General features: G+C 39.9%; 2 protein-coding genes across 4 annotated transcripts; one reads left to right on the forward strand and one right to left on the reverse strand.

The window, feature by feature from the left end:
* The first annotated feature begins 79 nt into the window (after positions 1-79).
* On the forward strand, positions 80-19,715 carry LOC113011932 (gamma-aminobutyric acid receptor subunit rho-1-like). Of its 3 annotated transcripts, XM_026151801.2 has the most exons (11): positions 80-195; positions 3,370-3,579; positions 7,842-7,892; positions 7,980-8,086; positions 9,043-9,110; positions 10,375-10,598; positions 11,538-11,620; positions 11,891-12,031; positions 12,516-12,668; positions 15,599-15,795; positions 17,776-19,715. In XM_026151801.2, exons 2-11 carry the CDS (start codon positions 3,473-3,475, stop codon positions 18,076-18,078), a joined length of 1,434 nt encoding a protein of 477 aa, XP_026007586.1. In that variant the 5' UTR covers positions 80-195; positions 3,370-3,472; the 3' UTR covers positions 18,079-19,715. The 3 variants fall into 3 exon arrangements, with proteins under 3 accessions (XP_026007586.1, XP_026007587.1, XP_080150259.1); XM_026151802.2 differs by lacking the exon at positions 80-195 and having other exon boundaries at positions 2,892-3,579; XM_080294133.1 differs by lacking the exons at positions 80-195; positions 3,370-3,579 and adding an exon at positions 7,354-7,750.
* A 1,381-nt stretch (positions 19,716-21,096) lies between these two features.
* LOC113012076 (peptidase M20 domain-containing protein 2) lies at positions 21,097-25,145 on the reverse strand. The gene is made up of 7 exons (XM_026152036.2): positions 24,523-25,145; positions 24,004-24,152; positions 23,740-23,882; positions 22,590-22,744; positions 22,155-22,281; positions 21,878-21,985; positions 21,097-21,751 (listed from the first exon to the last, which is right to left on the reverse strand). The coding sequence occupies exons 1-7, from the start codon at positions 24,934-24,936 to the stop codon at positions 21,615-21,617; spliced, it is 1,233 nt and encodes a 410-aa protein (XP_026007821.1). The 5' UTR covers positions 24,937-25,145; the 3' UTR covers positions 21,097-21,614.
* Positions 25,146-25,373: the final 228 nt, after the last annotated feature.

A 25,373-nucleotide genomic window follows, 5' to 3' on the forward strand; every position in this document is an offset into this window, starting at 1 on the left:
GAGCTGCAGCGCAGGGAAAAAAGAAAAAGGGCTCAAACCCAGCACTCATAGGCACAGCGTAAACACGTGGGAGTGTTTTAAGAGCTTCTGGCTACATTAAGGCACAGATGTTGCAGCCAGCACAGGAGCTTAATGCTGTGTGTGACCGGTGCACGGCGACCTCTTGTATGTGGGTCGAGTAGAGGGGTAGAACAGGTAAGATACCCTGTAATCCCCTGTGCCAGTTTGGAAGAAAATCACTTATTGTGAAAGTCTGTGCAACAAGGGGCTTTAAAATAGCAATTTGACCCATATTTCACTGATATTTTTAGTTTGATAGTTTTGCTTTTGGTGTTATTACTCTGTTTGTGCCATGGGAACGAAGACGATTTCCACAATAAATAAATAACAGTTTAAAAATATGTCAGCCCCTCATGACGCAAAATAGATGTCATACTACAGATTAACATATTCCAGTCTTTCAATATCAGTTTTAACAGGGACTGACACTCATGGATGCTATATTAATGCAACAAAAACAAATTATTATAAATAATTGCTTTATTGAGAATGCGGAAGACACATTAGTGATTTTGTTACGGAAGTTGAAATGATGATGCATTCTTATTGTTGTTTGGAGAATGTGCGCCACTCCTGTCTGGCAGTGTGTATGGTTCAGGATCCATCATCTTGCTGTACACATCAAAGAATCTCAGCTTCCTTAGGAAACAGAGCCTTCTCATCCTACCCTTTTTTGTTGTTGTTGTCAATGTAGATGCCCGGGTTCTTGTACTCCCCCACAACATCAACATTCTGTCCCAGGATAGACACGAGTCGTGTAGCCGTCCTCTTCATACTGACGTCGATCACTATTTTTAGTGCTCTGTACTCCTCCTCCTCCTGCCCATCACTAATATTTCCAACCACTGCTGAATTGTCAGAGTATTTCTGTAGATGGCATGACCTGGAGTTGTGCTAAAAGTTTGAGGTGCACAACGTGAGTAGCAATGGAGACGCTGCAGGCCCCTGTGTAGCTCCTATACTGCTCAGTCTCACATACCGCAGCCTGTCTGTCAGGTAATCAGTAATCGATGAGATGATGGACATGTCTGCTTATGTTTTATGTATTTACTCTATCACTAGCAGCAGCTTAAATCATATTAAATGCACCTGAGAAATCAAAAATTGGCAATCCTCACAATGCAGTTACTATCTGGATGGGAGTAAGCTTTCAGCAGCATGTAGATGATTGCATCACCCACTCCTGGATTTGATCTGAATTTGAACTGCAGAGGGTTGTGTGTGTGTGTGTGTGTGTGTGTGTGTGTGTTTGTGTGTTTTGTTTTTACTCCCCCTTCCCTTGTGCTAAAAAAACATCTTTTTGACACATAAGAAACATTTTAATGGCCTTAGCTCTTTATGGCACCATGTTTCAAAGTGCAAAAATGATTCTATACGGCAGATATGCAGCTTTTTATAAATGTCATCATATTTGCAGATAGGGTTAGGGTTAGACATCACTCATTAACTAATCACTATGTCATGCCTATTATTGGGTTATCAGGTCCGTAATCACAGATATATTTGTACTGCTATACATGTTGGATAATAACTGAAAAGAAGTAGTAAAGATGTAGAAGTGATATACACAGAAACCGTCCCACTGAGCCTTGTAATTGAATTTTATGGAAAAATCAGAGCTTTGATAATGAACTGAAAGATGCATCTTTAATGCATTGCCATGCTGTGCTAAAACTTCAGAACCACTAAGAAAAACTTTGACAGAAAGTCTTAAGTGTGTCTTCCGGGACTAAAGAACAATTTCTCCAGCGCTGGCAGACTTTATTATTCAGCTTCTAACATGGCTCTGTTAAAACACAAATATGAACCAAAGAGTCACAGCAATTAGCCCAATAATCGGATTTTCTCCGCTGACGAGCAGCGATGTTTTTTCATCTTTTCAAAATTTGGTGTGAACTCACTCTTTAAAAACCTCGCAGAATATAATAACAGCGATTTAAAAAGAAATCAAAATTCTGATTGTGCTTTTAAGCTGTAATTTGATTCAAGCTTAACTAGAAGGATGGATTTTATTGGTTTTTAGTGTTGTATGCCTGGGTGTTGATTGTCTGTGTCAGTTTTTGCAGCAGGTAGCTGATGCATTTGCTCGGTCAGCACTACTACTGTAAAAAAATGAATAAATACAAATCTGTAAATCTCAAACAAACCATGCTTAACATTACTTACACCAATTTTTAGATTGACGTAGATGGAGCTAACCCAAATTCGTGATCTTATAATCCAACTGTTCAGAGTGCCAAAAGGGGGGAAAAAAAGAAAAGGGGACACATGTCCGGGCGGATGTTGACGTCAGCGGTGAGGCCTTTTTTTGACTGGCTCACTCGGACAGCACGTTTTGACAGATAAATAGCGATGCAGCCGCACGTGTGTTGCTAAACTGAATAAACACAAGCACTGAACTTCCAGCTGGCTTCATTTTTTTTGAAGACGATTGATGCTTAGACTTAATGTTGTATGCTGTCATTACCAGATACGTGTAGTGTTTATATTTATTATCATTAAGAAAATACATAGGACCAAATCACTGATTGTAAACATGGTAAATAATAAAAATATAATTAGCTTTACTGATATAATATATTTAGTATTATATATAACCTGAAGGATGTGGATTTAAAGTTTCCTTGTTGAGGAACTCTGTTGGCATCGTTACTGCTGGATCTGGCAACACATCTACCTGTGTAATTATTTTTTGGGGAAATCCAAAAATATTCCCATATCTGTGTCTCTTGAAAAAAAAAAAAAAAAAAAAAAAAAAAAAAAAATATATATATATATATATATATATATATATATATATATATATATATATATCACCACAGCAGGATGGAAGATAATCACTCACCCATCATGAAACCTCATAAAATCCTGCAAAAAGCATCAAGCAGAAATGCATTTTTGGAAAAGTGTCAAAATCAGACTCCAGCACCAGAAGGAGCTGGTAAGCCTCAGAGCTTCTTCATTCTCAGCTTCTATGCCTCTGTATCTCTGAAGCTTGACCTTACAAATGAGCACACTGCATCACTGTGAGAATTGGTGTTTCTGGGCGGTGCAAAGTGGAGTAGAGCACATCAGAGTGCAGGGTATCTGAGAGCAGCAGAGCACAGAGAGGCAGGCACATCCGCCGCTGGAGGGATCAAATCTGTACCATCTGACGCTCAAGGATTTATGGGTTTAGTCAAAATTGCTTTTCCCACTGTGCAGATTAAGCACCGTAGGATGTTTTCTACTCAGGCCGTAGAATAGCCCAGTGTGCTGCTGTCGCCGCCGCTGCTTCTCTTGCTGTTTTTCTCCTTCTTATCGGCTCAGGCGCTGGAGAAGGGAATGTATCAGGAAGGCAGAGTGCTTCGAACCCAGGAGGGGAGTGGATTCTGATTGACAGGAGAGGTCCGTCCTCTGGGGAATGTGAACCATGCAGGTGGATGCGGCGTTTGTGCTCTTCTGTGTTTGGCTGGCGGGCGCAGCTGGGAAAATGGTTCAGTCGAGAGGTCACAAGCTGGAAACCTACAAACAAAGCAGGTAACAGCAACAAGGTGTTGAATATATAGGGCTTTTTAAAAAACTGATTGCATTGCCTCAGCAGGATTCAACGGAATCATTTATTGGAAGATGTGCACAGAAACCGATCTGCAGAAGTTTCTAGTTTTTCATTAAGAACTTCATTTTATTCTAGTTCATTTTTCTTTTGTTTTAGGTGCACACAGTGTTGTCCACTGTTTCCTGTGTCACCTGTGCCGCTCCCTCCCCCCTTTGAAAATAGATTTTTTTTTTCAGACAGCAGATTGGAGAGAGGATAGAGTGGGAGACCTAAATCCCCACATCTATTTATGTATTGTTGGTGAATGCTGTGTTCTCTTGCCCCGCAAATGCTGCAGATCAGTTAATGACCGTTTTTCCCTACCGGCAGCAGTTGTAGTCAATTTCATTTTCAGGTGATTATTTAGGCTAATTGCTGCCTTGTCAATGCACCTATTGGATTAGACTTTTACCCCCCACTCTCCACCCCACTACCACCTTTTTTTTTAGGACTGAACTAGATGTGGGAGTCAATAAAGTCGCTTCATTTCTGCACAGTATTGATCAAACAGGCTCTGACATCAGTGATTTAAACGGCAGGGATTTTTTTTTTGTTTTTTGCAGTTTGACTGTGTAGCATAGCTGAAGAAAGGTGACCTTCACACTACAAAACATAAACACTAAAATCAAAATTGAGCCACAGGAGGTTGATCTTTTAATCTTTGAATGTAGTTTCCAATCCGATGTCAGGTATTTAGAAAGCAGAATATCTTAATGTTATCAAAAAGAATATAATTTTAAAGATATTTTACAGACAAAGTAAGGCTCTAAGTAACAATTAAAGAAATGACCGAAATGAAGAAATGAAAGAATGACCTGGAAAAAAAAAGTAATTAATTTTGGCAATATACTTGGAGATTATAAACCTGTCAGTGAAGTACCTGATTAATTCACATGTTGGTTTAGCTCCACTGAGAGTATTTCATGTTTTTATCAGTATGCAAATATAGAGGTACAGGTGTTTATTACACTTCAGATACACTTGAACTGGACTGAATCACGTTGGTGGGAAATAAACAAAGTATCATACACTTTGACAAAATGTTACCATTTTTTTTTCACTCATTAATTTCAAATGAAAGCACAAAAAAAAAGAGATTGTATCAAAATTCTGAAATATGTTCGTCATGTATTTGAAAAGCAACAGTTTAAATTTCCGGCAAAAGTGTTTCAAATGAGCAGAGTGTGATTATATCTTCAAGTGGCTTCTTTGGTGAAATATGCCAACAGCCCACTCAGTAGCAGAAAAAATACTCAGTTTGCTATTTCGTGAGATTTCGTAACACATTTTGAAGCTGAATATGTTAAAGACCTTTTGTAAATAATGGCTAGAATATTAATAATTATTGAAATTATGATATCGGTTGATTAAGTCATTCTATCAGCTCTACTACAAGATTATTTGCACACTTTCAGATGGTGTTAAAACCCAATGAAAGCAAGACTCTGATCAGCGCACAACCCTGACATTTTTGCAAATAAATGCACTTTTCCCCATAAATAACCAGTGCAGATTGGCCTGTTCCAGTGTAGCTTTTACAAATAAATGCTTTTCTTGTAGAATATATGCAAATAATTCAACTTTAGCCTAGAGCTGCCCCAGCTGAGAAACTGTATTTGCTTTAATCTCTGGTAAAGATAAGATTTAACCAAGCGGCAAAGTGCAAAACTGTACGCTATCAGCGTTGAATGATTTGCATCCACTTAATATTTTCAACAAAGCCTATCAAACCATAATCCCCCAGCCTTTAGATACAGTATCAATTTTTCATGCTATAACTGGTGATATTTATAGATCAGAGCTGATGCCAAACAGCAATCGGCTCTCCATTAAAACTGAGTGAAATAAACAAGCTTGACGTGATGTATCTGCTGGTCTTTGATACACCTAGTAGTCCTTAGGTTTAAAGGATAGTAAGCGAGCGTGTGTGATGCTATTGGAGGCAGTGTCTGCTGCCTCTTTAGATGTAAACAAGCCACGATGAAATTCCAGTCATTTAAAGTGATCCTCTGAGCCCCGAGATGATTAAGAAGATCATTAAGCACAAGAGGAGCACAATCGTAATCGTCTGTGGAAAATCTGGAAAAAGACAGGAAGCACAACTGGCTCAAAGCCGCTGCATAATCTTTAAATGCCAGTGTCGTCTTCTTTATCACATCTGTGTTTCGCTGTTTGTTGTTTTCTTCCCGAACTTGTTAAAAGTCCTCTCGCATCAGTCCTCTCTCTGCTCTGACATGCACAGCCTGTGAATACAAATCAAATGTAAATCTCTCATTTCTCTTCTAGCATGGGAAGGGGGGGGGGGGGGGGGGGGGTGGGTGCAGGGAGGGGGATCACATATGCGTATTTAGAAATCAAACCCTTTCTCCCTGTGTTTCTCATCACTCCACTCCTCTTCTCTTGAGTGTGAAATCGCAGAAGCGTCTGTGCGCTGCTGGCGTGGGCTGTGGGGGAGCGTTAACTGTTTTACTTTCTTCACTCGCCGCCTTGAGGAGGATGAGCTGCGGGTTGGGGAGAGGGGGGAGGATTTGTGTAGGACAGCAGAGTCAAGAAAAGATCTGAGGAAAAACCTTCATGAGGTTTAAAGGATCAATTTTAATGGTCGCTCTGATGATTCCTTGGAAAGAAAAAAATTTAATGAGAAAAAAGAATCACTCCTTGCCGCACAAAGACAAAATTTAGTTGCTACATGCTTGGTTAAAGCTGACTGGTTGGGCTTTTTTAAAAATGTTTTAATATTCTAGAAATTCAGCTTATACGTGCATAACTGTTAGCAAATTAGCCTATTAGCCAAGAGTAAAGCGGTTCATTTCTGTGACGTTAGCAGCAAATGTTCAGTAGTTGTTGTGAAGCTTTTTTCAAATGTAAATGAACGAATCGTTCTATAAACTTTGAACGCCCTCTTCTTTACTTTAATGTTTCGTTCTGCTTTCTGCCCTCGTGGACCGGCATACATAAATGTGTCCAGATCAACCGCCACGCAAATATGGCCCATTAACCCTCATGCAGACTCTGCAGTGACGTGCGTACACGAGCCCGCGGCGGCAGAAAACATAAAAAGAAAAACATTTGAAAAAGCAAACAATGTGGGGCCATAGAGCAGAGCAGTGTGCAGACAGGCTGTGTGGCGTAGGCAGGCAGAGAAAGGATTGGAGAGGCATTTCTGCCAAGAGGATTAGGAACCAGCTGCTGGATAGACGCACACGAGGAGGGCCCAGCACCCGTTGCCCATGAAAGCGCTGGAGCCAGCAGCGATGGAAACCCTCTTCTCACTGTTTCATTTTGCTCTTGTGCTCTCTCTGCTTTGTGTTTCTCCTCCATCTCTCTCTCTCTTCCTCTGTGGTATTTCCTTAATGCACGTCTGTAGTTGTCACAGGGATTTGGCTCTCTGTCTGTCACAGCATGCTCTACTCTATTAATCCATTTTATGCTTTTTTGGAGTTTATCATTCTCTCGCTGTGTGTGTGTGTTTGTGCGGACTGAATATGCTGCCTGAAAGACATTTATACAGAGGCAGCCCTCTTGAAAAGTGACACCAGAAAAGAGCTGGATTGCTCTAAATTGGATGTGATGGGCATTATTTGCCCTCATGTGATTTGTGGATGAAATGTGCCTGACGTAACCGGATGTACTACATCTCCTTAGGAATGGAGAATGTTCAAAACAACACGTGAGAGCAGCATAGATTTAGGCTGGGGGTGGGGTGCAGGGACAGATGGTTTTCATTATTGGCTCGTTATTTTTTTTTAATCTGTAAAAAAAAAAGTGAGCCGAAATTCATTATTACAGACACCAAGGCGAAATGTTTTGCTTTTCTTTGTCACCCATATTTAAAAGCAGTTATTTACAACAGACAAACCTTAAAAAATCTCCACACGATTAAAAAGCAAATCTAGAAAAATATACCCAGGGTGCTTTTCTGCTTGTCTGCCTCTTGGTATTCAATATTCAAACACAGTTTCTGCTGTATTTGGCCTTTGATCATCCCAGACTCTGAATAAAAAATAGTATTCGAAAGTAACCTACAGAAACGCCACGAAGCATTCCTCAGTGTATTCAAATAAATATGTGAATTTACAACCAACAAAAAAAGGAAAAGGTTGAATTTCTAAGGTAAAACAAAAGAAAGCATCACAATATCTTTGATTAAAGCTCTGCTGCGTTGTAAGGTGGTCTCATTTGCATATCTATTTTAATGGAACAGGTTGCGAAGAGACGCCAGGATGGATGGCGGAGGAGGTCACAAAACTGGAAGGTAAGTTGTACAAGTCTTTTCTGGGTTATATTCAGCATTCAAATCTGTGTAACAACATGTTTATTGTGCATTTATTATTTTTTCCAGCCCAATTTACAAGCGAAGCCCAGACATGACAAAATCTCTGATGACAAAATCCGAGCAGCTCCTGAGAATAGACGATCACGATTTCACCATGAGGCCAGCGTTTGGAGGTCAGAAGCTCTTAATTAATTAGGAAAGAAAAAGAGATAACATTAGCATCCTTGTGGATCAAGTGCAGCTGAATACGATCTGTGCGGCTTCCTTGTGAGCGTTAAGCTCTTGACTGACAACCTCCTTTCAAGTTGTGCGAGAGTTTCCTTTTCCAGTTCAGTGCTTCACAACACCAGAGTGTTAACACATTTCCTTTCGCTTCCCTGCGTGTTAGAGGGATTTGATGTCAGCTTTCTTTAAGATTATGTTGAAATAAAGGCACACAGGCTTTTGTTTCAGAAAATACACTAAGTAGTAATGTTTTTATGTATTTTTTAGCTCTCTTTATGCATCTGTCTGTCGAGATAATATGAGAGTGCCCTATTTAACCAAAAAAGTAAATAAATTTAAAAAAGAAGAAGGAAGCCACGTGCTGTTTTTTTTGTCAGACCGCTTTTAATCACACAACAATCTGCTGCTGCTGAAAACAACACCAGATGACCCCTCGCTGAATCCTTTTTGGCGGTGTCCGAGTTTAACCAGCAGGTACATCTAGAAGGGAAAGCTAGCGCTGTATTTTACTCACCGCCGGATCCGCTTTGAGCCGTTATTATGACCTGATTGTATCTGTGCGCTGGTGGAGGATGATCGTGGTGATGCAGAGTACAAAGGCTGAAATAGGTCAAAAGAAGAAATCGGAGCCAAACTGTAACCATCATGTCATGAGCGGCTGCTCTGTGTGTGTGAGATCACGGTTCCTGTCAGAAGCTGCATTTCTGCAATAAAAAAAAATGGTGGTGGGTGCTGTCACATCCATAAGCAGGCAGAAAAAACAAACCATGTCCTTGCCTATTTCGATTAGTGCATTCATTTTTCTTTAGGACTTTTTGCTTGTAGTAAGTCATCTTTACTTTTTGCTTGCTGAAAAATAATGTCAGCACTAATGCATTTCTTATATGATGCCATTTTCCTTCAGGTCCTCCAATTCCTGTTGGTGTAGATGTTCAGGTTGAAAGTCTGGATACCATCTCAGAGGTGGACATGGTAAGTGTGATGCTGCACAATGCAGTGGTCAGCTGTTATAGCGAGTGCAGTTTTAAGGTAGGTGCACTTTGGCCCCTGTCTTTGCAGAGGAAAACAACTACTGTTCGTCTTCCATAAGAGCAGACTTATTTTTATTCATGGCCATGGTTCAGGGGGTTGGGAAGCTCATCTTGTAACTGAAAGGCTGCCGGTTCGTTCCCCAGCTCTGTCTGTCTTGGTTGTTGTGTCCTTGGGCAAGACACTTCACCTACCGCCTACTGGTGTTGGCCAGAGGGGTCGATGGCGCGATATGGCAGCCTCGCTTCTGTCAGTCTGCCCCAGGGCAGCTGTGGCTACAACTGTAGCTCGCCTCCACCAGTGTGTGAATGTGAGAGTGACTGAATAGTGGAATTGTAAAGCGCTTGGAGGGTCTCAAAAAGCGCTATATAAATGCAATCCATTATTATTATTATTTTTGCTGCTTTCTGTTTCTTGGCAGCATAATTTCAAGGAGAAATATTGCAGTGCTGTTATTTAAAACTTTTAATCTTGTTAACACGTCCTATTTTTCACACGCTAGTCTCGTCAGGAGTTTAAAAAAGAATAGCAGTCTATGCCACGGCTGAGTATTTCCTGGGTGACGTGAGCGTTAATGACTCTCATCACAACTTCTGAGCCAGTGTTTGAGCAGCTTTAGCACTTCTCTTTTGTCATAGATGGCGATGAGGAACACTAGCAACACCTCATCAACCTCATGAGTGTGAATATTGCTGTTCCTTTAGAATAACATTAAAAGCATACCATTACATTGTGCCATTCTCATATCTAAACCCTCTACAATTCTCTCCTCTTCTTTAGAATTGTTTTCTACTCAAACATATGAACATAAGCCTTAATTACACCTTAATTACTGCAGTATTAGAACTTGCCATTTCTTAACTCCGTTTAAGGAAGTTTTACTGAGTTTGATGAAGGCAGGTGAGATGATAAGGCACAAATTAAATGAATACTCACTTTTTCATTTTAACTCAAGAGTCCATGGATTTATTTTGTGACCTTTATGTTGGGAAACATTGGACTAAACCACGTAAACTGTCCATAAAGTAGTGACCAACACACTGATCGTCATTATTATCAGTCAAACAGCATCATAACTTACCTTTTCCCAGGGGACACAAGATTGAATGCGAATGCTAGACTTTTTTTTGCAAAGCACGACATATAGTTTATAATAAAGTGAAGATCCGAATACTTTATAACACTCTCGTTTCTTTCTCCCTTGCAGGACTTTACCATGACGCTGTACCTACGTCATTACTGGAAGGACGAGCGGCTTTCCTTTCCAAGCACCAACAACCAGAGCATGACCTTCGACAGTCGCCTGGTGAAGAAAATTTGGGTTCCTGACATGTTCTTTGTTCACTCTAAGCGCTCTTTCATCCACGACACCACCACCGACAACGTCATGCTGAGGGTTTATCCTGACGGCAATGTGCTCTACAGTCTCAGGTAAACCGCACTGCGTGTCTTAACATGGCAAAGAAAGACTCGCTCACTCTGAGAGCTTTTAACCCTGAAAGTGCTTTTCGCAAGCACTTTATATTTAATAGGCACAGTGAAAGGAAGGCTTAATGAAAATTATGAAAACCACCACAATATAAAAAGGTTTCATTCCAAAAAGAGAGAAACAAAACAACCTTAAAACACACAACCATACAAAAATCTCTAAAAAGGTCGCCTTTGATTTCCTGTGTGGAACATCACAGCAGGTCCATCAGCATTTCGTGGAACAGCATTTGATTATTCTAATCAGCGTGGCAGAGTGGAGGGGAGAAGTCAAGTCATTTTTTAACCTCTATTCAATCAGGAAAGTCATTTCTAAACCCGTTTGTGTTCCAGTGACGCTGTGGCATAAGGACACTTGATTAAAATTGGAGAAAACAAGTGTGAGAGTGGATAGAACTCAAACAACCCTCCAGTGGGAGACTGTATAACATAGGTGTCCAAATTTGGCCTGCGAAGCCATACCAAATTACTATTAGAGCTGGCCTACTGGTGTTATACAGGTAATATATATATTGTTTAGTATTAAGCTTTGCTTGTTCCATATTCAGCTTTCCAGCAAAACGTGTTTGAGTCCATAAGAAAAGATTCATTCTTATATCTGGAGGAATAAATATATTTCAATAAATATTAACGTTAGCCCGCAACTTTGTATTTGTGTATTTGAGTTTGACACCCCTGCTGTATAAGAAGGGACCTGGAAAAAAAACCATCTTTAATAATGCTCTTTCAAAAACGGCTATATAAAAGGGACACGTCAAGTCAGAGTCTCATTATGATGCACAAAAGAACCAGCCTGAGTTTGAACTTTAGAAACCTGCATAAGGAGATTTTTGAAGCTGACATTCCTGCTCCTCTGATGTGTCCTGCCTGTTTTCCCTGCAGAGTCACAGTCACTGCTATGTGCAACATGGATCTCAGCCGCTTTCCCCTGGACACCCAAACCTGCTCGCTGGAGATTGAGAGCTGTGAGTGAATTGAACAGAATCTGGCCAAACATGTTTGTCAGACACACCTCTTATTTTCTCTGGGAATCTTTTCTCTTCATTTTCTAATTCTTTTCCCATAACTTCACCAGTCCTAAGTCTGGGAAAGTCCTAGGATTGTAATTGAAACTCTCAGCATCTACGAGAAGCTACTGGGGCTTTGGATTCGGCACCTTTGTCGTGTTTCTTCTGTTTTTTTCTTCGGACCTACGTTATCTGTCCTGATTTGGCTTGTTCACATTTCCTCTGCAGATGCGTACACAGATGACGACCTGATGCTTTACTGGAAGAAAGGAAACGAATCCCTGAACACAGACGACAGAATATCTCTGTCCCAGTTCCTCATCCAGAAATTTCACACCACCACCAAGCTGGCTTTCTACAGCAGCACAGGTACCGTAATCCACAACCCGCCTACTTCTAAGTCAGACACCGAAATCCAACCGATTATGTAAATGCGACAAACGCGCGCGTAATGCATGCAAAACTAAATCACAATTGAATTAAAACTTCAATAATTCTAATTTCCCTTTGTAAGTCTTTTTCAGCTAAAGGATCAAATCTTCCATACAAGAAAACGGTGTCCGTTGAATTATAAACCAAAACGACTACACTAATATTTTATCCTTACTGCGAAACAAAATGAATCAGACTCCTGCCAACTACTTGTATGCTGCTAGAAAGCCACACTGAGAGCCTGGCAGCCTTTTGATTATCATATGTCACTTTTCAGAGCAACCTGAAGCATAAAAGGGATTTGGTGTCCTATCATTCTTTGCCAGAATAGCTGAGAACCTCTGCTTAAAGTGCTGATATGGTATATATGCCAGCCAGCGTATGACAATGTGTGAATAATGGTGATATTTCTTTTTCCTAGGCTGGTACAATCGTTTGTACATCCACTTCACCCTGCGGCGCCACATATTCTTCTTCCTGCTGCAGACTTACTTCCCTGCTACTCTCATGGTTATGCTCTCCTGGGTGTCGTTCTGGATTGACCGAAGGGCTGTCCCCGCCAGGGTACCGCTAGGTACGCCGTGCTACTTAAATCAACTATTATTTTACCTTACTTTTATTTTAATTAGACATGAAAAATACTGAGATCTATCCCACATTTATGAAACTGATTATTTAAACTGACATAAAATAAAGAACAATGAACAGCACCTAATAAACTGCAAAATACAAATGAACACACTAGATTATATATTAATACAGTAATTTAGATCATTCCAGAAATCCAATGAAATTATCTTCATTTCTTGCCATATTACCACAGAGTGAGATAAAGCTCAAAAATGAACGATGAAGTAAATCAATATGTGGGGTTGTTTTGGTTTTTTTTTTCATGTTTATAGTGCTGTGCAAAAGACTTGAGCCACCTTTCCTTTCTTTATTTTTTGCTTCAAACGAGTCAGACTTTCTCGTAACTCTCTTGAGCACTTGGGACATTTTTTTTAAATTCCTTGTGTTTGAACATTTTCAGAGGAATGTTTTGTTGTTTGTTGAGCTGCTTTACAATGACCAGTTTTATATCTTCAGGCACGTTGTTACTAGCAGCAAAAACACATTTGTTCCCATTTATTTAACCGAGCCTTTGAAAAATCTCCATAAGATAAGACAGCTTGACATGCATTGAATAGTATCTTTTGCACCAACCAAGTCTTTCCCAAAGAGCTAACTGGTGGAAACTTGGCTGACCTTGGCATTATGTGCAGTGTGTCCTTAAAAAATGTGAGGACAGAAAAGAAGACGTGAAAGGCCGAAAAAGCTATCTACAGTAGTGATGTGCGATACCACTGATTTCCTTTCCGATCCGATACCAAGTAAAATTCAGGGTGGTATCAGCGATACTGATCCGATACCGATACTCTGTACAAAAACTTAATGTTTCATTGCATTTCATAATACAATATATAATTGTATTATGTAATTGTAATAATAACATAACCATATTGCTTCATAATGATTAGAGGACATCAGACAACTTGTTTTTATTGCTTAATAATGCAGAATAATCATATAGAAATAAAAAAAAACTGACGTTGTGCGCCATTTGAACATGTTGCCTGCCTGCAGCACTAAAGGACTCTGCGAGAGATGTCTGTCTCGCCCTAGCAGCACCTGTCCCTGTCCTCCTCTTCAGTTCGCCTCAACATAAGCTTATCATATTCTGTGATGTGATTTACTCCGAGGTGTTTGACGAGGTCAGTGGTGTTGCCACAACAACGTGTCCACACAGGACTCTGTTTGCGCTCAGCCATTGTTGTGAGTGTGCACGCCAGGGGCTGCGACACATTTATACAGCCGTATTTCGCATATGACTATGAAAGGCGTAAGAGGAAGTAGTTCCTTCCAAATTAGACGATCCGAATTGTATAGTTTCTTTCCACTGCGTTCATTTGAATAGAAAAACTACAAATTTACCCCAGAGTACTAAAATATCGATATTATAATATGAGAATCGATTCTAGAACATAAATTGCTGGTATCGGAAGAATCGATATTTCAGTATCGATCCGCACACCACTAATCTACAGCAGATGAACACTATCTGAAAGTCAACAGAAAAGAAATATGGGAAACAAATATGGAAATACAGAAGAAATATCCTGCAAAGATGTGACACGTGAACTATTGCTAAAGCTTAATGAGAAATAATCTCAGTGGAAGAGTTTCTGTCAAAAATTCTTAAGGAAGGTAAACAATGAGAAAATGCTGAGGTATAGCAAATTACACAACGGACTAAAGTGGATTAAAAGTGGACTAAAAATCAGTGGCAACAGGTCTTATGTGGTGATGAATCTAAATTTACATTTTTTGGATCAAATCTTTGTCAGTGTACAGAGATCAGGAAAGAGGTAGAACAATAAGTGTCTGCAGCCATGTTCCCATGTATGTTTGCATATTTCAATAAATTACTGTATCTATTTCTCATTTTCCTAGCAAAATAATCAATGAGCCAAACTTTTGCATAGTACTGTATATGCTGTGGTTGGCACTGTTAAATAATAGAAGAAGCGTCTTTGTTTGAACCTCTTGGCTGGGGCTTGTGAAGCTCGCGTGTTCCCCATGCTCCCCGTCTCCTAGTGGGTTTTCTACTGGTGCTTTCCAGTTTCTTCCCACAATCCAAAGCCATGCATGTTAGGATCATTCCTCTTCTTTCAGCTGTTCCCATTAGGGCTTGCCACAGCAGGTCATCTGCCTCCATCTCGCTCCATCATCTACATCTGCATGCTAGGTTCTAAACTATATGTGGGTACTTCTTTCTATCTAAAGCACAGTGAGAGTGGCAAATGTACCACATAAGTAAAATTTCCATTTCATTCTTGAAGCAAAGAGTTATCAGCTATGCTAGAAAACACTAGGCTAAACACTGCGTATCATTATCACTATGCGTGTTAGCATGGTAAGGCTAGCTAACCAGCTACCAACACAAGAAGAATTTATTAAGAAACTAAAGACTCTGAATCTTTAGCTGATAGTGAAGTTATACAGGGAGTTTAGCGCTGACTTGGCAATCCATCCGACAGTCGTTTGATTCAAAACCCCCAATTTAAGCCAAGTGGTGCTAGCAGAAAAGACTGACACGAGCTGGGTTATTAGAATTCAGCCTAGGAAAAGCATGAATCATCGTACATTTCACAGTATTATGCAATAATTATCTGAGCTGGGACAAATCTTACTAGTGGAAAATTTTTAGGGAAGACATTTAGTGCATTTTTTCCTTACCCTCATCACTAATCATCTCAAATCCTTTCAGGGGGTCCAGACCCCCAGTTTCCCATCAGCTTTCACAGTGAGTAGGTGGAAGCTATTAGTGGAATCTCACCAAAGTCTATAGTGAACATAAAGATTCTGATTTATTACACCCCAAATGTAGCCATTTCTGAGCTATTTAGTCTGTGGGAGACTAAATAGCAACACAGCTGTGACTAAACTTTGTTCGATTCCCTTCAGGCATCACCACCGTGCTGACCATGTCCACCATCATCACCGGGGTCAATGCTTCGATGCCTCGGGTCTCCTACATCAAAGCTGTGGACATTTACCTCTGGGTCAGTTTTGTCTTTGTCTTCCTTTCGGTGATAGAGTACGCAGCGGTGAACTACCTCTCCACCGTACAGGAGAGGAAAGAGAGGAAGCTGAGGGAGAGAGTAAGTGTTCCTTTCATGTTTTTTTTCCTCCTCTGACTTTGCCTCTGGTTAAGAACAGACTTAACTTTTGATTTTTTTTTAATGGCTCACACTGACAAATTTTACACAGATACTTTATCTTCACCACATCTGTGTAATGACTTATGCAGCAGCATGTTTTATTCTGACACATTTTTTTAGTTTTAGAAGTAGTGTAAGGATGCAAATATCTGATTTTTCTTTTCTTTTTTTGGATAAGCTGTGAAAGCTACAACCTAAAACAGTACTTAAATTTGTTTGTCCACTGCCCGATGTAAGGTTTATTTTTTTTATGTATTTAGTGGTTAATGCTAAAATATAATTATTTTAGTCATCCATTCATTTTCAAATTTAGAGTAATAAAGCACACTATTATTTTTTTAATTAGAATCTCAAATTACTTATTTTGCTTGCATTTCCTGAACAGAACTATTAGTTTTAAAAAATATTATACTTGATTAAAGTCTTGTGTGCTGGCTCAGATTTGGGAATAAAACATTTGTTACTTAACTGATAAATAATAATACAATTTTTAGTTTTAAACAAGTTTTTTACAGAATTCTAAAATATGTGTTTTCTTGTTTTATGACAGGTTAGGCGCTGTAACTGCTTACCTGTTTGATATTCATTCTAATTTCTAATTTTCGAATTTCCACAGTACGTCATATTTTTGGTACAGTACATTTTTTCCCTTTGTAGTTCTAAAATTTTCATTTGAAGCTTTTGGCCATGTCGTAAATCTCAGGTTTGTATATTACCTCGCATTGTACTGGAATTACTTTATTAACTGAGCATTTCAAAACATTATCATCATGACCATAAATAAGGGAATCTAATATGTCATTGCTTACAAGAAGTGATCAAAATGCTCTGCTCATACAAAAAAATTATTTACATTTGGCCAATCATACCTTAAAGAGCAAAGCTGTTTCCAGCATAGTTGTTTTTAGATCACTCGCAAAAGTCTGTTCTGACAAATTATACAGACACAAGTTTGCAATTTCACCACGAACCTTAAACTGGCACGAAATGTGAACAACATCAGTGTCAAAATGAACAGACTTTCACTTAGAGGATCATATCGATGACAGCTGGGTCTGAGAGACCAAGCAGCTGTTTTCAGAGGAAGAGTCTATAATGTTCAAGCCCAAAGATAAGTGTGCGCAACTTTTCAATTGACATTGCTGGAGAAAGTGCTCCTTGAGACTTCCTCCTCTTCCACAAGATGCTAATTGAAATTCAAGATGAAGGGTTTCTGTTTTGACACACTGATGGACATTGAACGTGCACTGCAGACTAGTGATTAGTGTCAAAAGTAGCAGCTGGAAATGTTACAGAGCCGCACAAGTAACAACCTTCAACAGATGCACTTTGTGTATATGTTTATATACCTAATATATCTCAATTTTAATTGTACTACAAATCTGTGAAAATGCTCTACTTTTCTTAATTTGAATCTTGTTATTGGTACATGGTTATTGCAAATAATACAGTTAATAAAACCAAGGATGGAAACATTTACGAGACGTAATAATAGTTTCGTCTAAGTCGACTCTGATTAGGCTGACCTGAATTTTATACTGAAATATTTTCCATATTAAAATAATTATAAATTGATGAAAACATGATTTAATAATTTATATGCATTTCCAATAAACAGATATATTTTCTTAACTGGCTTACTTTAAGCTGCTCTCAAGGCTATGGGAAATTATTTCTGGGACTACAGCTCTTTAACTATATTGGTATTCTTCATCTGCCAACTGCTGCAGCATATGGAGCCAAATTGCCCACGTACCCCGAGGAAGATTTCCAGCACAAACATCCTTCCATAAATGTTTCCTACCAAAGTTATTTAAAGGCCATGAGTGTACAGACAATCATACATATAGGAGGAATTCACTTATTTATAATGATAGAAAGTCTACTGTAATTCATAACTCTTCGTGTGTTTTTCGCTAGCTTCCATGTACATGCGGCATTGGCAACCCTGATGAAATGATGATCGACCCCCAGATCACTGGATATGGGTCCACAGATGTCAACATCACAGGAAATTATGGGTTGCCAGAAAACGGGGGCCGCCAGGAACGAATTTTGGCCCAAGTGGCACTGAACGACCCACAGATCACAGGCCAGGTGAAGGCATCTAGAGGCTACGTGAACATCTGGATAGACACCCATGCCATAGACAAGTACTCAAGGGTCGTCTTTCCTGGAGCCTACATCCTTTTTAACATCATCTATTGGTCCATCTACTTGTAACCTATGATGCATGAAATGCTGTTTTGTGCATGCTGGGACAGCAGGAGCTCAGCTCAGGAAAGATGATGCTGCACTTGAAGTGTTTGGGACAGAGAAACTGCGCATGAGATGCATGGGGACCACTAACAGATTGGTGACCATTGCCTTCTTGACCCAGCCACTTAACACCGATGATTAAAAAAGAAATATGAGCGACCAACTAACAGGACAGTCATCGATAGTCACTTCATCAGTTCTCTGGTTTCTGCTGTATCTATAGTTCTGGTGACAGAAAGATGTCTGAATGCTGTTGTCGCCTGAGGACGCAGAGATGCACGTACATGGACTTGTGTCACTCTTCAGGCTAACTACTTCTAGTTCTAGATGCAGTGACTCCAAGCACACTTTCAACACCGAAAGTGTGAACTGAAAACATACTGACATTGGCTAGCATTGCCAGCAAATAGACGGATCCTTTTTCCTCTTCTTATGAGCTACACCTGACAATCAATAAGAGACTAAAAATATTTAAAGGTTTAATTTAACATGTTGAGAAATATGTTTGTTTGTTATATAGCGGCGAGAAACTTGATACCACTCTCATACTTGTAATTAAATATATGGCTAAATCCAGTAATAGCCAGTTAGCTTAGCATAAAAACCCTAACCAGGTTAAACAGCCAAGGTACTTGTTTCTGTCCAGCATTTCTATAATAACTACAGCAAGTTATATATTTTGACTGAATCCATACAGAAACAACCATAAAAGCCTGGTTTTATAGGGGGATTAGTGCTACTATTTCTCTACCGGTATAAATGCTTAGCTAATACTCAGAAGTCCTACTATTTTTCTAACGGTATGACTGCCTAGTTAACGCTCAGAGGCAAGAAAGAGTCTGGCAATTAAATTCCCAACAGAATGTCAATTTTTATAAAGATTAAAAAAACAGATTACATCTTGTTAATTAGTCAGCCTTTGAGGTGGTAGTTGGCAAATTTCGCCCAGCTGCTTCCCCCTTTTCCCCAGTCTTGTGTGCTCAGCTCAGCCGTCTCCTGGCTAGACCTTCATATTTACTGCAGACATGAAAGTGATATCACCACACTCTCCCAACTCTGCACGAAAGCAAATAAACATCTGAATGAAAGTAAATGTTTTTATTTTTAAAAAAAGGCAAATTCAGAGCTTATTCTTGAAGTTCCACGTTTTCTTTGCAGCATGTTAATATGATTCAGTTTAGCTTCAATTTTCTTGTGAAATTTGTATCAATGCAGTTATTTTGATGTCAAGCTACTGCGCTCCGTTTGTGTGACTTGACAACGTTGAGTAAAAAACGCAAAGTAATGCAGTCTATTAAAACAACAAATGTAAAAATGTATGTTTAGAAGTCCCATGCACCGACTATGATATTAACTCTTTTTATTTTTTAATGTTTCTTCTTTTTATTTTTTAAATACAACTGAAGCTCATCTCCTCTGTTTGGTGTTGTGAGGCTTTGAGGTTCGCTGTGACCTGATAGTTGCTAGTTTTAACGTCTTTTTCAGCTTAAAAACAACTTTATACTTTGTTAGGCAAAAGATATTTTAAAAAAATATTACAGGTATTTAAAACTGTCATGTATGGGAAGATGTTTAATAAATGTTTTGGTTTCTGAAAATCGGAGCTTGAGTGCTGAACATCGTAGAAACAGAGAGATGCTTAAAACCTAAAACATAACACTTTGGATCATTTGAACACAGTTGATCCCTTTATTTTAATCACATTTTTCTGCTCACTTACACAGTATATTTAAACAGTCCTGGAGGATAAGTCTTTACTGTTATTAGTCACTGGGTTGCTCACAGCTCCAAGGTCTTTCTTCTCGCTCTGGCACATGTCTGAGTGCTGATGAGCATTTAAAACAAATCATATACACTGCGTATTATGTAATGCCATTAACCACTCACATGTGTGTAAAAGGATATATACATATACAATTACATTAAGGCTTTCCTCACAGAAAAGTGAGAGAGTGGGATATGCTGAAGCATGTTTTTGTTGTTTTTTTTGATCCAAGCAACATCCCGAAGGTGTCAATTTAAACTTTGTGCACCATCTTCTAATCTAGTGAAAGAAAATGCGAACAAAGGCATCACCACATCAAAGCTGGCAGAAAAGGATAAAGCATCAAAAAGATGTCCATAACCTGATTTTCCACCACATCTGGGCCCACTCTTAAGAGCCAAGATTTTTTATCAAGCTGTGTAGCTGATGAAAGTACGCCTAGAAATCTCAATGACTGAGAGAGAGGTAGTATGATCATGCAATCAAGTACAATAGGGCTACCCGTGGATAGAGTAATACATTTAGGGTTGATTTATTTAGAGGTTTGTGGTGTAAAACTGTGAGTGTATGCCAAACTCATCATCAGTAAATTCATGTTGTCCATTACCACAGACTAGAAAGATATTAGATGCCTTCATGTGTTCCCTGTTAAACTCACGATTGAATTTAAAATCCCTCTCCTCACATGCAAAGTCCTTCATATCTTAAAGAAGTCATAGTACCATATTGTCCTACCAGAGACTTGTGGTTCATAGAGTTTTAAATGTAGAATGGGAGGCAGAGTCTTCAGCTTTCAGGCCTCTCTTCTGTGGAACCGAAGCTGCTGGAGGAATGATGCACTACAGCATGCGATTACATTTCTTTTTTCTTTCTATCGTTTGCTTTCAGTTTGGTCTCTTTTCTCTCTCCCAGTTTTGATTCTGCTCCTCCCTGATATTGAGTCTTCTGGAGGTTTCTTCCTGTTAAAACGGAGTTTCTCCTTCTCACTGTCACCAAGTGCCTGGACATAGGGGACCATCTGATTGTTGTGGGGTTTTTCTCTTACGCTCAAGGATCTTTAGCAAAAAAATATAAAGTGCCTACTTGTTGTTATTTAAACCTTATAATTTCTCCTAGATGTATTTCTAATTTCAGTGTCACGAGGGAGTTCTATCACTGTCACGGGGTGCCGAGGCAGGCCGTGTGAGAATATAAAACGGACCCAAGATGCAGACTGCTTAAGTTGTGAGCGAGCTTTATTAACAAAAGGGTGAAACAAACAGGGACAAGGAGGAAGAAAACCAAAACCTAAGAATGAACTAAACTGGGAAAAGCTACGCAAAAACAAACCTGAAACCTTGAGTCGAGAAACAGAGATGCAGGGAGAATACACGAGAACATGGAGGGGAACAACACAGACGAACCAGCAACGACTAAGACAGAAGACACGACTTAAAAACACTCAGAGAACACAGGGAGATTACACACAGGTGAGGGACACAGCTGGGAGTGATTAACGTGACGAGACTAGGGAGGCGAACTGAAAACACTCACATAAGACGCAGACCTTCACAATAAAACAGGAACTTACACATGCAAGGACACAGACTAAGAAACGCGGACTTAATACAGGAACACACGGGCAGGACAGAGTAAACACTAAACAGAGGAAGAACAGAACCAACAATCACACTAATAGAAAACACAAAACGCTGGGTCAAAAGGACCCAGGACCATGACAATCACTGCCTTCCAGTCACTTCTGTTTCAGTTTGGCCAGTCTAAAGTCGTCTCTCACTTTCTTAAGCAGATCAGGACAGCACACTACATCCACAGCTGTCATAGACAGGGCCTTGGCTGTCCTCAGGGTGTACAACTGGGCCTTTTCAGCTCCTGGCAGAGTAAGAAATATAAAGCACAGAGTAAACATGAAAGAGATGATGGCTAAATTTCCCTTATCACAGTCTGATTCGGTTTAATTATAAAACATCAGTTCACAAAAGCCACGTGCCAAAATACCTGCTGCTTCGGTGTATTCCTCCGTATGATTTAATGCATCAGTGCAGATGTAGAAAAACGGATGAATACCAGGGACTATGAATGACACGTTGCCAAAGTCTGTAGAACCTGCCAGGTGATTAGAATTCACTGTGATAGTGGTTCAGTGTCGATTCAGTGAACAACAATGCTGAAAAAACACTAAATCACAGTTCTGCTGTTAGACATTTTGTCATATACAGTTCTTTTGCACAGAGCAGGGACAGAAGTGATTTATAATATTGTCATTTATGCTTACCGCAGAAGCTGGCTGTCTGCTCTGGAAAGTGAATTCCCAAAGCTTTTCCATTGCTTTCATACATGCTTGCCAGTGTGGCATTAGGTAGAATGTTATAGTAGGTAGGGGTTGGGAAGGTGATCTCCACCTAAATGCAAGTAAATGTAAGACCATAGCACATTTGGCCTGTCATGTTTAACAGCACATAAGGCCATGCATGCATAGTAATGTAAACTGCCTGAAGCACATGCAGACGAAGGAGAAAAGGAGCCTGAAGATAATCATGAATTATGTAACACAAGTTCAGCACTTGGACAGTAATTATGGAGATGTGGTAAAAAGGGGGATTGTTATATAACAGCAGTACTCTCTAGCACTGCTGTATCAACATAGACTGCTTCTACATGTCTCCAACATACAGGAAAGCAAACTGAAGACGCTTTTACATAAACATACTTGGCAACCGGTTGCTCCGGCAGCTGCCCTGAAGCAAGCTTCAGCTTTAGCCTTCAGGTCACATAGGTCTTTGAGCAACGGGACGCGCAAATAAAACTCTAATTCAGTGTATGCCGGGATAATGTTGGGCTTCTCTCCTCCGTGTTTGATGATGCCTGTAGCAAAGACAAAATCAGAACGTCAATAATTCAGCAGCTCACCCGGCTCATGATCAATCACACTTCACAGGATACTGTGAAGTGTGTGATACAGAAAGAAAATCATAAGTTGCCTTGTCTTTGGGGGACTGCACTGCACAAACTAATGAGTATTAAAATCCACTGGCACGTCAAAGACCAACAATTGTTTTAGAATGGTTTGTTCCAAAGACCCCACTGAATTTGGGTATTGTGCTGTAACAGGATGCACCAAGTCAGTCTGTGAAGTTTTTTCCCTCTTAGATATGTCACAATCAAATTTAAGAAGTATTATTGCAAAGTGGAAACGTGCAGAAACCACAGCAGCTGAGCCATGAAGTGTTAGACCACATAGAGCTACACAGCAGGGTGCAAACCTCTTCTGGCATTAAGATCAGTACAAAAACTGTATGCTGGGAGCTTCATGGCATGTGTTTCTACAGCAGAGAACCTCCTGCAGCTGTAAAGTATATGTAACTTAGTACTATGCATGATATAATATGCATATAGTCAATATAATGCATGTGAACACATCAGCATGTGATAGTATAAACCATATTAATGATTCTAGGAGAACTTAGTGAAATTATAAGCAGTGTGCATGGAGGTTATCGTATGAAAATGGAAAAACACCTTTAAAACGACAAACAAACAACAAACAAAATTTAGTTGAAGACCTATCAGGTGATCATTGTATGAAAGTTCTGACCCCTACTGAAGGAGGCATACCAGTTCCTGTGAATGTGAATGGACAGACAGATAATGATGAGCTAGCTATCGGCTAGATGAACTAATAAACTATGAGGAAGTAAAGGATAAGGAGGCACCTGACGGCACTGAAAAGAGGAGGGTTTTATTTTCCTTCCGGGATTTGTGTCTCCTCCTAGGATGGATCAAAGATGAGATGCTCGTTTTCTCCAAGGTCGACACTAAAGTCTGAAGCTTTAAGTGACCCTACCACAGCTTTTCCTCACCATGAATCCTCCAGTCTGGTTTGAGCTGCTGTCTGAGTACAGAGATGTTGTTATAGGCCAGGACGGCCGCATCCAGGGCATTCACTCCCTCCCAAGGGTATGCAGCTGCATGAGACGCCTTCCCATAGTACTTCACTAACATCCTGTGTAACATCAGCACGGTCGGTTAAGAGTTCCCGAAGAAATGTGAAGGTTAGGTGTTCGTTGTGAGAGATTAAGAGAGAAGTAAAAGAATTTGAAATGAAGCAGTGAAGAAGAACTCACTCTTCGATTATGATGCAAGGGTGAAACGAAGCATCCTGCTGAGCTGGATGAGCCATGAAGACAAGATCAATATCAGCAAAGGCCCCGGCATTGATTAGCTCAATCTTTCCTCCTAACGCCTCCTCGGCAGGAGTTCCCAGAACAGTTATCTATAATAAAGAGTAAAAGAATATTTTAATGTCAGGTCTGCTCACTGGAATGTTAGTTTCTTTTTTAGTAGATGTGAGTTTTCATCAAAACAGAAACGCTTTTAAATAAAGACTGGAGTAACAAATCCACCCCCCTACACGAGACCACTTTAAGACATTTAATCATAACATATTCTAAAGATAGAAGTTTATTTCCTATTATTGAAAAAATTAAAAATGAGACTAATTATTCACATCATATTACATTTGTTGCAGCAAACAGAGCTGGGGATTTAAAGGAGTGCTTGGGATTTTTTTCAGCTTCACAGTGTGTCGCACTCGGTTTTCATGGTGTGACTTGTTTAAGTCCGTTAAACCCGGCTACAGTTACCTTCACAGGCACCGGGAGCTCGGTCTGGTTCTCTAAAGCAGCCTTCAGCCCCACAGCGGCCGCAGCGCCCACCTCTGCTATCAGGTTGTGCCCGCACGCGTGGCCGATACCTGGGAGGGCGTCATACTCGCACAGGAACCCCACGTTCAACACTGGGTCTCCCACACCTCCACCAACTGGACCCCAGCTGGCCCTGAACGCGGTCGGAAGTTTGTAGTGACTTTGGACCGTCCATGTCTGGTCCTGAGAAAAGAAGCGGACAAGCCGGTCGTGCGCATGTTTCTCGTTACCGGCGACTTCAGGATTGCTCCAAATGTCTCTACTCAGACTGTGCAGCTCGCCTTTGTGTGCGTCTATGCACCGCTGCAGGTCGTCCTTCATCTGCTGTCGTTTCTCCATATCGCCCGACAGCATGCAGGCGTTAGAGCTGGACTCCTAAAAACACAGGAAATGTATCCCAGTGAAGCATTGATGTGCTTCCCTCTGCTGGCTGATCAAAGGCCGTGTAATAATAATCAAAGTGTTTTTATTGAGTTTTCAGAAAGCATATCATTCATACAGAAAAGCTCGAACTCAAGTCCTACCGCACAGTGTAAGACAAAACTATACCCAGACAGAGGAAGAAAAGATACTTAATACTTGTACAGCTGCTGTTATTGTGTATATATTTATTTATATTTAGATTTCTTCATACATTCTTATATAGTTCTATATTGTGTATTGTGTATTTTGTTGTACAGTTATTTTATTTTCAACTTTAATTTATATATTTATCTTTATCTTATTCTTCCCAGTTAAATTTACCCTTCATTCTAATTTGTGTTGTACAATTATTTCATTTTTAACCTTAA

Source organism: Astatotilapia calliptera, chromosome 19 (genome assembly GCF_964374335.1).
Source record: "Astatotilapia calliptera chromosome 19, fAstCal68.1, whole genome shotgun sequence".
In the NCBI taxonomy this organism is placed as follows: Eukaryota; Metazoa; Chordata; class Actinopteri; order Cichliformes; family Cichlidae; genus Astatotilapia; species Astatotilapia calliptera.